Source organism: Artemia sp. Qi Xiang Cuo, chromosome 3 (assembly GCF_049724085.1).
Source record: "Artemia sp. Qi Xiang Cuo chromosome 3, ASM4972408v1, whole genome shotgun sequence".
NCBI lineage: Eukaryota > Metazoa > Arthropoda > Branchiopoda > Anostraca > Artemiidae > Artemia > Artemia sp. Qi Xiang Cuo.
The window spans coordinates 71046796-71061178 of record NC_142796.1 but is presented as its reverse complement, the minus strand read 5'-3'; the positions used below and the strand labels follow the sequence as shown (position 1 = coordinate 71061178).

Genomic DNA, 14383 nt, shown 5'->3' with positions numbered 1-14383 from the left:
AAGTCACAACCATACTGCATTTTCCCATCGATCTAATGATAATATAGAAAATGAAATAATAAAGCTAATATAGAAAACAATAAAGAAAATGAAAACCGGTTATTGTCTCATGTTCGCGATACAAGATCTTGAGTGCGGGGGCTATAAGACAAAATTATCATATTATCTTTATTATATATGTTAGTATGTTAATGTATATAAGTCTGTTATAGTATTATCTTTAACGAAATTCATTTTGCTAATTAAGCTTTAATCGATCTTAATTCAGTAAATGTACCCAAATTTTTAGAATTCCAAATGGAATTAGATTTTCGGATACAAAATTGGTTTTATTCTTGCTAATACATGGGTGAGTGCAAATGGGGAGGGGGGGGAACAGAATTTACCAAAGGAAACATGAGAAAGGGGTTATTTTTACTTTCTATGTATTTAGCCTCCACCCTTTCAACAAGTCTTACGGCACGAATCCTAAGCCATTCTATGCTAAAAATAATTGGATTTCCTTCTGTTTTTTTTTCTATTTCACAGAGAGGTCAAGCAAAATAGAAACAAAACTATAAAAAAAAAACCGATTTTATTTGTTATACTCAATATTTGCATTAATTCTGATTCACATCTTTTTCCTTCTCTTCTATTTTCACGCGACAACATTACATTTTATTCTTAAGCAACATTATTATTTATTGTACTTTTAATTTCATCAATGACTAAAAACAGCTCATGGCCTCATCGAACGCAACATCTAGACTGAATAAAAGCCTGCCTTCTCGCAGAAAATCTCCCCTAGTTTCATAGTATTTCGTTTAACATAGACAAGGCCGTATCCAGGGAGGAGGAGGATAGCCGAGTTTGACCCCCCCCCCTGTATCTTTGTCCAAAAACTCCCCTTGAAAAGACACACCCGCCCCCCCCCTCCGAACAAAAATCCTGGATACGGCCTTGAAAATTGGCTTTAAAGCTATTTCTGCACTTGATTGTTCTTGAATTTGCCGGTCCAGAAATGCCTGAAAATCTGTGCATGAAGCTTACGCAATTAATATTGTTGGAACAGCATTTAGAACGAGAAAAACTCTTACCTGTTGCCAGGGTGCTGGTCCAACACCAAGTTCTGGTCTTACGACTCCCATTCCGCGATCTGACCATCCAGGACCAGCTGCTGAGGGACCCATGCTGCCCCAGTCTCCGTCTTTTTTCCACATAGGTGTTTGGGGTGCTTGCTGTTGCCCTGATGGTGGACCACCCATAGGAGGAACGACTCCTAAAAAATCATAAAGGAAATTAGTCATACATCCCCGTCGAAGAATACATCCCCATCGAAGAATACATCCAGTAAACGATGCAACATCTTATGAAATAATTGAAAAAAAAAGATAACCAAGTAAACCAGTTTCTTGCGAAACGCTAATATTATGCCAACGAGAACCTTAACGTAGCAAAAGTGTCAGTAGTACATCATGAAAACAGAAACCTCGATAAAACAACGACCGAAATGGTTAAAAAACGGAGGAAATCGATCATGAAATAATGCGATATATTTATTTATTTTACAATGATGTAACGTTTTCTTCAGAATTTAAAATCTTTCAATCCAACTAAAATTTGTTTAGTAAAAACAAAAAGAGACGGAAAAAGGGAGGAAAATGACAGGAAGTAAAAAGAGAGATAAACAAACAACTTAAGTGCAATTTCACATTAAGGTGAGAACTTCTGGTGGAAATTTAAAATTCGCAACTTCCAACATTTGCAGCGACTGGGGCAGAATATAAAAAAAAAAAAAAAAAAAAACATAAATAAAATTAGTCCTTCCAAGTATCTAGCTAAGAACGCAAATGATCTTAAAAAAATTGAAAAGTCAAAAAGGGGGTGGGGTAGGGCTACCTTATAGCTTTCAATTACTTCCCTATATTCATCACTTCTTTTTATACGGAATTGTCGCGCAAAAAAAAGGAAACGCAATTTTGGAAGGTTTCGGTTATAAAAATATAACCGAAAAATGCAAAAATTGTCTGTAATATTCATAATACATTTTTGCAGCATGCGATCTGGATGGAGCAGGGCTTGGTTTACAAGACCTTTCCCCCAACCCCCCAATACACTGCTGAATACATAAGTTATGCCATTCCTAGTCACTTTATAGTAGTTTCTAAGACCTGTGGCTATTACCTATTTGCCTGTCCCATGAATTATTCAAATCAAAAGCGTGAAATGTAGCGATCCTAATAAAGTAAAACAGAAAAAAAAACATTAAATTACCCATGAATTGACCGACAGTAAGTGTATAGAAAGGTAGTTTTGTCAGATAAAAATAGGTATAGTATTCACGAAAGAGGAAATACTCTCCTTGGGTGTCTAAAAAGAAGCTTAATTGTCAAAAAAATTATGCTAGCCACGTGTTCACTCTTTCTGATCAAAATACAAAAGGGGTGAAGCATCAACACACTTGGTTTAGCGAAAAGGTTTCCCGATATGACTACGAGTCTTATAGTTTTACCAAAAGCGGACTTCTTTGGCTTGACCTTTTCCCCCATAATAATGAAACAGATCATCTGTTCATGATGATTCTCAATGACTATTTATTAACTTTTGAATTAGACTGGACTTTACAGTCCCTACAGGCGGTGCTGATCTCCGTTCCATAGCCCTTCAACCAGGAAGTGACATGGGAGGGGGTGCAGCCACCCTGTGATTTCACACACCCTTCCTATTTACCTCCCTCACAATTCTCTAGGTACCCAATTGAAGCTGGGTCGACTCTGGTTGAGCTTACAGGGTCACGTTACTGACCCCCCCCGTCCCAATAATTAGCGACAGCAAACCCCTGTTCTCACGGACACAGGATTTCAAGTCCAGCATTCCGACCACTCGGCACGATTGCGACTCGACAGCTTATACAAAGTTTACATAACAAAAAATTCTTGGAAAGAAAGCCCTTTTTCCAGAAATATTTTAACTAAAAAAGAAAATCTTTTGAGGGTGAAGATTCATAATTCCAAAGTGAGACAAGAAAACTTGTAGACTAAAATAATCAAGATATTTGATGCAAAATATTTTCCTCATTCAGAAAGAAAAAAAAACTTAAGAAATCAAGAGAAAATTTTACTAGCCTGCATTGAGTTTGGCCTTTGAAGCCTTTAAAGTCAAAGGTCTAAAACATACAAGCCCCCCCTCCAATCTTTCAATAGTTAATCTAAAAACTACGGCGTAAATAATTCCTCAGACCACGCTGCGTTTCCATTTACAAGTTGAAAAAATGAAAATCAAGAAAAAACGGGTATAATATTTTAAAAAAGATAGTGAAAAAAAAAATTAATTATAAGAGAGGTACGCATATTTCGAATTTATGCCCGGAAGCCTTTATCAATGGAGAAAATTAAATATATAAAAAGAACTAAACTAAATTATCGAATATTTTGCTAAATGCATAATAATAAAATAGAGTTGATCTTTTTGCCACCCGTAGGCTACACGTAAACAATTTCTTAGATCAAACTGTCTCCAATTACAAATTAGACAAATGAAAATACAGAAAGAATAAAATTTTGTGACGAGATCATAAAACAAATAAAAATTTCAAATAAGAAAGTGGGGAAAAAATTGCACTGTGTTACAAAGATGTAATAGGACAGTGAAAAAAAAAACTACGACAAGATGCCATCATGAGAACAGGTAATAGTTTCCAAGAAAGAGGGGACACTTTTACAATTAGATCAGCCAGTTGGTTTCCAAGCACCCCCCTCTTTTTGCCTCGATATAAATAGCTATACCCCGTTAATGGGATCCGTCCCATATCGTAGTGTATAAAATATACACTACGATTTTCTTTTATTTTTTTTTTTATAGAAGTCATCTTACATGCTTCTTGGCTATTTTCCTTATATATGGTAAAAAAACAAAAAAAATAAAATAAAAGTGTCCAGTTTGAAACTCTGGATTCTCAAGTGCAAATTTTCCTTAAATCCAAGACGTTCAAATGTTACACTTCCTTTTCTTCCACTGGACGAAAAGGAATGTTAAAACATCTGGATAACAAAAAAAAGAAAGAAAATCAATCAATGCACGTCGTAAATACTAAATCAAATCAACTGACATTTGAGCACAAAGACTGTAAATTAGATGCAAAAAGAGTAAATGAAACAAAATATGCTTGCCGTCTAAAAATAAACCCGATTATATATATTTTTTTTAGTGTTTAGATGGATGTTCAATGTATTCTAATAAGCCCTGCTGTAGTGGCTGGTGACCTCCTTAATATCAAAGCCACTATTAGCCACTAGCCACTATTCTTTAGTTTATCAGCTAAAGGAGAAGGAGGAGGTCGTTCGGACCAATTTCAATATGAGGTAAGTATCCAGCCTCTGACGAACATGTATCTGCACTATCATCTCCCACATAATCATGCAGCGTCAAACTGGAATTGCCCAAAGATCTTCTCTGCATACAATACCCTTTTAATTGTGAGCAATCAAGACGTGAGGAAAATCATTAAAGGAACAAGAGGATACTTACCCCACGGCTGAGGTGGAGGAGCCTGACTTGCGGGTGGAACGCCAGTCCACATACTTGCTGATTCCGGAGTATCATCTTCCTCGTCCCATGTCCCCCCAAAATTTGTCTTTGGACCACGACCCCAGGGTGTTTTAGGGGTATTGTCAACGGGTGGAGCAGTAGTGGCTCCGCCAGAGCGAAGATAGGCTTCCCAGACTTCGGTTCCTAGATAGAAAAGTGTGATTGGAACACAAATAATTTCTTTATTCATCTTTACATTTATCTAAATTCGACACATTTCAATGGAACTGTTTCGCATTTATTTGATGGTAACGAATTAATTTTAAAATATTATTTATTCTAAGAGCAAGGGTATTTTGTCACTGTCCTATTACTAACAATTTCCATTGGCTCACAGAACTACAAATATTCCGAATAAAATCTAGAATCATACGGTTTAACATCTAAATTTCAGATACTACTTGGAAATTTTCTTAATTTTTCCTCCAGTAATCAAATTATAATCGTAAATTTATTTATAATTACCATAACGCAGAACTTTTGCTTTTTACAGTATGAATCGTTGTATTTCATCTTTGTTTTATTCGCTACTGTCGTACATTCCGTATGTATTTAATCTAACGCTTTATTTATATTAGCATTAACTTGACTTGAACACACTAACCATTTGGTAGGAAATAATGTCAAGAATTGGTCAGAGCATATTTAAGAATGAGCTTGGTCAAACTGGCAACTGGAAAAAAGGTAACAATTGGTATCAAAAGTGTTTTGTCATTTTTTGGTGTGAATCCTTAGCTTGAGCTTTACGTTCCCTGTGTAGTTTTTTTGTGTCTTGTTTTGTTACATGAACAAAAGAAGATAATTCTGCTATTACTACATACCTGAGATTCAGCTCTATCTATTGAAATTCGATGTACATGGTTTTTTCAATTTGAAAATATGTTGAAGAATAGAAGTTTCCCTGTTTTTAAGCAAATTTATATCCCTCTTGAAGAAAATGTCCAAGTAATATATAATTTTGCCTTGGTGAATGGATAAATCTGAGACTAATGAATCCGCTCATCCTTACGCAGCTTTAGGCTTGTCAAGAGATCTCTTGTTTCAGAGGGAATATAAACCTTAATCGAATATCTTCATTAATGTACGAAGTATTTGTTTTCCTATTTCAGTTTTATAATACTTTTATATAACTGAATATAAACAAATTTTTGATGCGTTTTTAAAGTTTTTTGGTACCCCCCCCCCAAAAAAAAGATCCTGGATACGACCCTGTTATACTACTACTACTACTACTAACAACTCACCGCAGCACCAAGCCGCCTGAGGCCAACACAGCTACGCACGCTCCTCCTCCACCCCAATCTATCCACAGCCTCCCTTTTTACACCCGCCCACGAAGTTCCCATTTCCTTTAAATCTTTCTTTATGACGTCCTCCCACCCCAGACGGGGACGACCTGCTTTCCGTTTAGCCCTAGATGGTTATCTATCATAGTAATTTTTTTTGTGTAAGCCTAGACTAACTGGCTAGAATTATCTAGCTTGCACCACAACCAACATGGAAAATTAATCGTGACTTACCGTTGCTAGCTGTCTGCTTCCACATGGGCACTTCTTTATTAGCCGGTTCTGGTGAGGCAGGAACATCCCATCGTGATTCTTGAACAACATTACTGCTGCTCCAGCCGTCTTGGGCAAAAATAACTTCTTTGATGTTGCTCAATTGTTCGAGAGTTTTACTCATATTATTATTAATACTAGGTATACCAGCGCCTGACTGGGATGGTGAATTCTGTTGACCTTGAGGTGGTTGCGAGTTGGTTGGACTTAGTTGAGGCTTGGGTGGTTGTCCCCATCCAGCACCTGGGGAAAACATGTTAGCTTTATCAAATTTCAAATTTGCCCTTTTATTAACTCATTAAAAGATCGTAGGATATTTCATAGACTTCTATATAACATTGAAAAAAATTAACAATGATAAGAAAAGGAATAAAACCTAGGAACTCAAATTTTCTTTTTTTCTCTCAGAATTAAATTTCTCCACACATAGCAAAAGCTGAAATTCAATATATTTAAATTTCTTCACAGTCTTTATATTCAGCACAGACCACTTAGAATTTACCTTTTTTTCAGTAAATGCGGTGTGCTCAGAAGAAGCGTGTTATCCCCTGAGCAAAATATTATTGGACTTTCATTAAAATCTTTCGCAAAAAAAACTTGCGTCATCCAAGTTAGTCAAAAAGCAAACACAAAATAATTAGAAATAACAAAAAAACAAAACAACAGTCACAATAATAAAAACAAAAAACTGGGAACACCTTGAAAGAGAAGCACAATATCCAAAGGAGAATTCGGGTGCTCAATTCTGCTGTAATAATTCAAAAGGGCTACGTTGGTTAAGTTCGTTTTTCAATGTCTCACTTAGCTCTCCAAATATCGGTAGGCTTTCATCAGAAATCCAATACATTTCCTAGTCTAATTTGAACGAATTGAGGATCTTAGTTAACATTGTTGTTCGTCATGCACTTTTAGTAATACAAATTGCTTTTAATTCAGTTCCAACCGTTATATTGGTACACAAACGTAGGAAATAACAAATATTACCAAATAACAAATAATTTAACAGGAAACGAACATAAAGTCTTTACGCACTAAGCAAAACATGACCCCCCCCCCCCCGAGTTTTCAATAAGAATACATTTGCCAAATTATGATTTCTTGCTGGATAATGATTGTGCATAATTTTGTGCTTAAAATGATTGTGCTTAATTTTGTGCATAAAATTGTGAGTCAGGTATTGAAAAATGGTTAGTATGAATTTACTTAAAGTTGAAAGCGATATTTTGGTGGATTTAGACAAATCTGAATTATAGAAATGTTTCTAATAATATTTCTGGATTAATTCATTTTCTAACTAATTAGAGATAATAAATATTTCTGACCAATGATAATAACTACATATTAGCATGAACAACACTTGTAATGAATCAGATACAATTTTTTCATATGAATGCTTGTTTCATAATCAAGAAAACCCAAAGCTAAACAACCATTCAAGCAACTGATGGCAAATATTGATACTATAAATAGTAAATTTCACTTTATTTCACAGCCAGTGTTGCAGGGAAGACAAAGATAAGATTGGATTTAAAACTGAAGATTTCGTTTCGTTAGATAAGAAAAGATTTCGTTAAAACTTATTATTACCAAATGGATTATTTCTCTTTTTTTATAGCAATCATTCTTGTCAAAATCCACGTTTATAGAAATGTAGTTATAAAAACATCAGGCGGTACTGTTTTTAGATGTGAAAGCGGTTATCTCCAATTCCTGAAATTCTTCGTGATGAGAATTTGTCTAACAAATTCCACACTAATGCAGTAAATCAAAATTGATTCAAATCTGAATATGTTACATAATCTGAAGGACAGATTCACTGGATCTATCATACAGTGATGATAGTAGTCAAATATGGTTCTGAAGCATGGGCGCTCCGAAACACAGATGAAGATTTGCTAGATGTTTTCCAGTGAAATTGTCTACAGAATGTCTGGCTACCCGGCAAACTGGCCGCATTTCAAAGAAGAGGCTGTACAAAAAGTGTGGTTCCTTCTATGACTAAATTGAGAGAAAGGTTGAGATGGTTAGGGCACGTTCTGTGGATGAAGGATGACAAGATTACCGAGGATTGTCCCTTTCGGCCAATCGTCTGGGGCTAAACGGAAAGCAGGTCGTCCGCGGTTGAGATGGGAGGATGTCATAGAGAAAGATTTAAGGGAATAGGAATTTCCTGGAAGGGTATAAAAAGGGAAGATTCTGATAGATGGGGATGGAGGAGGAGCGTACATAGCTGTATTGGCCTCAGGAGGCTTGGTGCTACAGTGAGTTGTTAGTAGTAGTAGTCACAATCCGATCGTTTGAACGTCTACTTTTGAGTCATATTTACGGGGTATCAGATCCCTTCATTAGAAGTCTACACTGGCTGAGAAGCTTCTAAGATCTACTGTAAAACTCCCCTTAAATCTCAAACCAATTCCTGTCATTGTGTCCTGGGTTCTAGTATACTTTTTTTCGATTCAACAGCTTTTCGCATATCTACAACGTTCTGACAGCATTGGGTGGGTCTCGGCCACGTCTTGTGTGTGGTTTGATTGGTGGCATCTTTAAATGTGTAATACATACTTCCAGTTGCGGCAAGGGGCTGTTATTCCTTTGGCACCTTCAAAGGTCTGGTGCTTGAGTTGTTAAAGATAAGTTTAAATTTCTACTAAAGAGTTATTGATAATTGTATTTGGTGTAATATGGTTCATTCTTATAGCTTGGATGTATTTTTCTTCTCTTACTTTCTCCTTTTAGGTTTAATATTTGATTTTCGTCGAAATTTTATTTTTTGAGTGGTTATAAAACATTCTACTTTTTATTGGTTGTAAGCGGGTTATGTATCATTCCTTTCAACTGTTATTTTTATTCTTTTTTTTGCTGGGTCTGTGGAGTCTCGGATTTTCTGATGGGTTGATTAACGGTGATAAATGGCAACGGGTTGCTTTTTTATTGTTTGACCCATTTTTTTCTTCTTTCTGTTTTCGTGTCCACTGAGAAGCAATCTCAAATTTCATGTTTCTTGTTTTAAATAAAGGATCTTGAACTTGAATAGAATGATTATTATTTAAATAATAACTACTATATTTATTAGATCAGATTTACCCAGCCTGAATTTCTCATCTAGACTAGATAAATCAAGTCTAACAGAAACATTTTTATTTTTAGAAGTTCTGTGAATACTAAAAGTTGTATAAACATCAATAAACTCGTTTCAGAATGACAACTAAAATAATTCTATTGCAAAGCCACTGTCAATTTTGACCACAAATTCAAATTAGTTGAAGTTTTTCATGTATGAAAAACCTTTCATTTATGAAAAAAGGTTTAAATTGTGCAGTTTTTCATTTATTTATTTAAAACAAGACGTAAATAAGTCTCAAGCTTCCCCAGTGAAATGGAATAAACCGCGATATCTTCTCTCGCTCTCTCTCTCTCTAAACTTGAAAAATGGGTTGTCCAGATGACAATTCGCTTACCTTCATAGAACAAACAACAGAGAAAATTCAAAACCAAGATCCATTGTTAGTTGTGATCAAAGAGTATAGGTAACTTAAAAGAGTGGAAACTGATTCTAGTATCGAAGAATAAAATCATTAACACCATCTAGCGTTTGACGGTTTTCGATGCAATAATAAGGCAAAATTAGTGTAATTAGCACAATTAGTGTAGTAATAAAAGTGTGATCTCAGTTTCTACAAAAATAAATGCAATTTTGAAGTTTGAGAAAAATGCCAAGAAACGCAAAAACACTAAATGGCTTCGGTATTTTTTTTCGATATTTATTTTTTCGAAACTAGTACCTGTTTTCACTCTTCCCCTTACGTTCCCTTATGTTCCCCTTACTCCCCTTATGTTCCCCTTACTCTTATAGTTAACGTTAAAATATACTAGTCAGGTGGTGAAAAGAAGCCCGACATTTTTAAGTATTCCAAGTACAGAGGATTTGTTTCAGTACACTTTAGTATGGAGCTGTTGCATTAGCTTCTAGGTAAATGATTTACTTTTTAATAACCAGTTCTTTTTATTAATTTAATGGTGATCCTTATTTTTCAGTGCTTTATTTATGAATATATACCCCATTGTTGCTAATTATTTCCAATTGGTTTAATTTTCTTTAATTAAGTTCTGTATACAGACATGAAATCAATAGGAATCAGTCAAGTAACTGTTGAAGCTAAATTTGGACCCTGTCTTCTAATCTGACCAGGGAGAAATTCTCCCACTTCCATTACGCTCACCCCCCAAGATAAGAACAGGAGCAACTAAAAAATAAAAGCGACATACCCTGTTGCTGTGGCTGCGTCAATGGACTAGGTGGCTGTTGAGTCATTCCACTTTGAGACTGCGCAGTGGGAGGCGGGGCTTGAATTCTATTCTGAGTTGCTGTAGGAGTCCCCCATTGTGTTTGCTGTGAGGAATTGCTGTTCAAACCCCATTGTGACGGCTGTGGATTTGGAGGTTGTGCACCCCATTGTGTTCCAGAGGGAGGTGGTGCACCCCATTGTGCCGTACCAGCATTAAGAGTAGAAGCTTCACTTCCACCCTGAAAATAAAAGAGCATCAATTTACCCTAGATTGAAATCAAGGCCACTGGCGATTTATTTGCAAGCCTTTTTCTTCACCATCATCAGTAGTTATGTTTTTTCTGAATAGAACGCTCAACTTTACAGGAAGCAATGACGGTAGGTCACTGTCCGTTCAAGAACGACCGATTTCTAAAGTTGGACTCGTAAAATTTCACTTTTAACTATTAATTTATTAGATTCCTCCGGTTGTTTTAAGCGTATGCTGAGAATTCCGCCTGATTGGATGAATACATAATTGAGATAACTTCTTAAACACATTGGCCAGCCATAATATAAAGATGAAACGATCAAAAATGGAAGTTTTTAAGGCCAAACGAAAATACCGAAAAAACAAAACGAACGAATATGTGGCTCGCTGGTTCACTTGCTTGAGTAAATGAATTTTCTTTCATTGGCCAGTCGTTTGCAAGTATCCATCGATGGCAGTTCAAGAGTTTTTGGAATGAGTTTTTGGCAGTTCAAGAGTTTGTGCAAATTGTGGATATTGGTGAATGACTCGCTTTTTTGGTTGTTAGATATTTGGTTTATCATTGTTTTTTTTTTCACATTGACTCTCCGCGTTTGTTTCAGTTTTTTTCTTTATCTTTTTGGCATTTTCCTGAAATATTTTTTGTTCGTGTCGAAGAAGAGTGGCGGTTGTCCTTTCAAAATATTCGTTGTTTTTTCAGTATTTTCGTTTGGCCTTAAAAAAACACAATTTTTTATCGTTCCTTCTTCATATAATCCATAATTAAGAAGCAATGTCACAGGCAGATCACAATAGCATTAAAAGAACCCACTTTTGGTGTGTATCTAACCATAATAAGAATACTAACAGTAATTAATGCAGTGAACTGGAATATGGTCAATTTCACATATGTTCGTAGTGCAACTTGGAAGGAGAATTTCGAGATTATAGTGAATTTTATAACTCTACCTTAGAAAACTTAATATGTTTGATTGATAATAGTAGCTACTTCTAGTATTAAAATTAAAAATAAAATGCTCACAATAATTCTAAGTAAATAGCGTTATTGGTGCAAAACTCTAAAATTACAAACTATCGCTTCACGTCATTGCATAAGATTTACATTAAAAAATCAACTTTTGCCACTAAAGTTGAGAATTTAACACTTATTTTTATTCTACTAAAATGGCGTCGTTTCTACAAAATTCTACAAAAAACTACCACTTTAAGTGATTGCATAAAATCTTAAATCAAACATTAACTTTTACCACTAAAATTAGAAATTTAACACTCATTTATTATTCTATAAAAATGGCGTTGTTTCTACAATAATCAGCAGTTGTGTTATGAAAGTCAGCCTTTGTCTATCAGAACAAATATGTTTTATGAAAGATTCTTTTTGCCACTACATAGCTAAAAGGAGCATATATTCATTTTTCATATTAAAAAGGGGGGCTTATCACCTTGGTATCAGGAATCACTTAAATTTTAAAAAAATGCTTCTTTTAAATGAAGTTTTCAGGAAGTTTTCCGGTGATTGGTTTAACTTTGTGCTTTATTATCTCTCAATCAAGTTGGTAACAATTGGCCATCTTTCCAGGATATCTTACAAACTAATTTATACTTAATACTAATAATTAACCATTAGTGCACAAATCCCAGAAAGAAACTTAACTAGAAAGAACATAGAAAGGAACTTAAAACCTACAAAGGAACTTAAAAGAAAAGAAACTAGACTATACACAAAACCCAATGGTCTAAATTTATGCATCAAAGAAGGCATGGACACCCTTCATTAGGAGCGCTATAGGTATATTCACAATGAGAACTTACTAATACCAGGATTTAGCTAGTGCTAATTTGAGCCTATCAAGAGTTTTTCATAGCATTGCCCAGCCAATCAGAACATTCTTTGAAAAATCTGTTTGACTCAAACTAGCCCTAGCCAAATCTCATTGTGAATGGGTCTTGTGCGCCCAATCAATTGTGAATACATCCATTTTATTATCCTTAAAAGTGGGAATTTTTAAGGGACAATCAGCGAAAATTTCGATTACATGATGGAAAACAATTTTGGACTACTTGTAGTTTATCACTCTACAGCTTAAGTGAGTGTTTAAACGCCCCCCCCCCACCCGAAAAATTCAACATCATATTCTTCCTAGATAATTCCGAATGTTCATTAGAAGGGAAATTGAGTTCTATTCACCAGTTCAAGTCAGAGGCAATACTATAGCTTTGCCGTAAAAGAGCCATAAGGGTTCAATGTATCAATTTTTTTTTTTTCAGAGGCACATCACAATGGAAGGGGTGGTCAAATAAACTTCGGAGGGGGCTCATTCGATTACAAATTAAAGGTTCTAGTGCCATTGTTAAGAGTCAAGTGATTGGAGGGCAACAATCCACCCCCACACCATTTTTAACAGGTAACACCACACATCAGTTACCTGTTAGCATTCAGACAGTGAAGGTCTCCGGGTGTGAAATGAATTTGGATTAGCTACGTCACTTGCCCAAAGGACGCTGCTTGGATAAACAATTTGGATAATAAGTTTTGACTGATTGCGATTGCTAAAAGTGGGCCCTAAGTAATATCTGTATATTACAAATTACGGGCCCTTGCGAGTAAGTTTTCTTTCAGGACTTTTTAAGGATTTTTTAAATTGTGCGGCATTATTGTTTAAAAAGTAAGAGATGGCTACATCACTAACAAAAGAGCATTTTGACCGGCGAATGGATGAGTTAACTGCTACGATTTCGATGCTACAACAAGAAAATAAGGTGTTGAAGACTAAAAAAAAGCTGTTAAAATTGGAACTGATTAAGGTGAAATCGTCTGCATTTCGTGTGGACTTACATACACGGAGAAACAATATTCTGCTTTACGGGATCGATACGTCAAATGAATCTGAAAATTTTCGTGATACAGTAAAAAATTTCTTCGGAAAAGAACTCGGGATTGCATATCCTGATCAAATAGGTATCAGTGTTGCGTATAGGGTCAAAAAATTCACCGCGTCTTATGATGGTGTTGGCCCTAGTCTGCGGAGTGGTAGGAAAAAAACAGTTGAGCCTATTTTCGTGCAGCTCAAGAATTATGATTGCTCATTGATTCTTAAAGAATGTGGTAAACTAAAGAAAACGGGCTATAGCGTGTCAACTGACTTACCTGCTGAATTAGGAAAGTGAAGAAAGGAATTATTGGCTCTCGGTTAGAAGCTAAAAAATGCAAAGGGAGCAGAGAAGGTCATTAAGACTTATGTTGTCCAGCGTAACGTGAAACTCTGGCTGGAGACAACAAGGTCAAAAAGCTCACAGCAGTGGGTTAAATACGATGGTGACTGTTTCGATCCGCTAAAACTGTTTGCCAAAAATGACCCAGAGGAGGTTGTTTTCGACCAGTAGTTTTGTCATTTTTATTTCTCCGATATTTAATTTTTATGTACGTGATATCGTGAGAAATTTTTTTAATTATTGTTGAAGCCGCACAGTAATTCTGTTTTAAGTTGTATGACAGTGAACGATGTAAAGCGAAAATTTTGTTTTCTTCTTTTTTTGTTTCATATTTGTTCAATTTTCTTTTCTCTTTTATCATGTTCCAAAAATTCAAGGTATCTAGTTTGTTTTTGTTTCCTTTCAGTTTTCCATAAAGAAGTTCAATCGGGTATGTTCATTGTTTTTGACTCCTTGCTCTTCTTGAATTTTCACGACGGACCGCCGATTGCAGTTGGTAAGTGATGACT

The 14383-nt window shown here is 35.5% G+C and overlaps 1 protein-coding gene across 1 annotated transcript in view; it reads right to left on the bottom strand.

Moving 5' to 3' along the window:
• Positions 1-14383, bottom strand: part of gw (trinucleotide repeat containing adaptor protein gawky) — an 85350-nt gene that overhangs the window by 46485 nt on the left and 24482 nt on the right. Inside the window, exons 5-8 of the mRNA XM_089086542.1 lie at positions 10392-10650; positions 6087-6368; positions 4507-4710; positions 1077-1258 (exon numbers count right to left, since the gene is read on the bottom strand). Coding sequence (XP_088942668.1) covers positions 1077-1258; positions 4507-4710; positions 6087-6368; positions 10392-10650 — 927 coding nt within the window. The remainder of the gene's footprint in view (positions 1-1076; positions 1259-4506; positions 4711-6086; positions 6369-10391; positions 10651-14383) is intronic.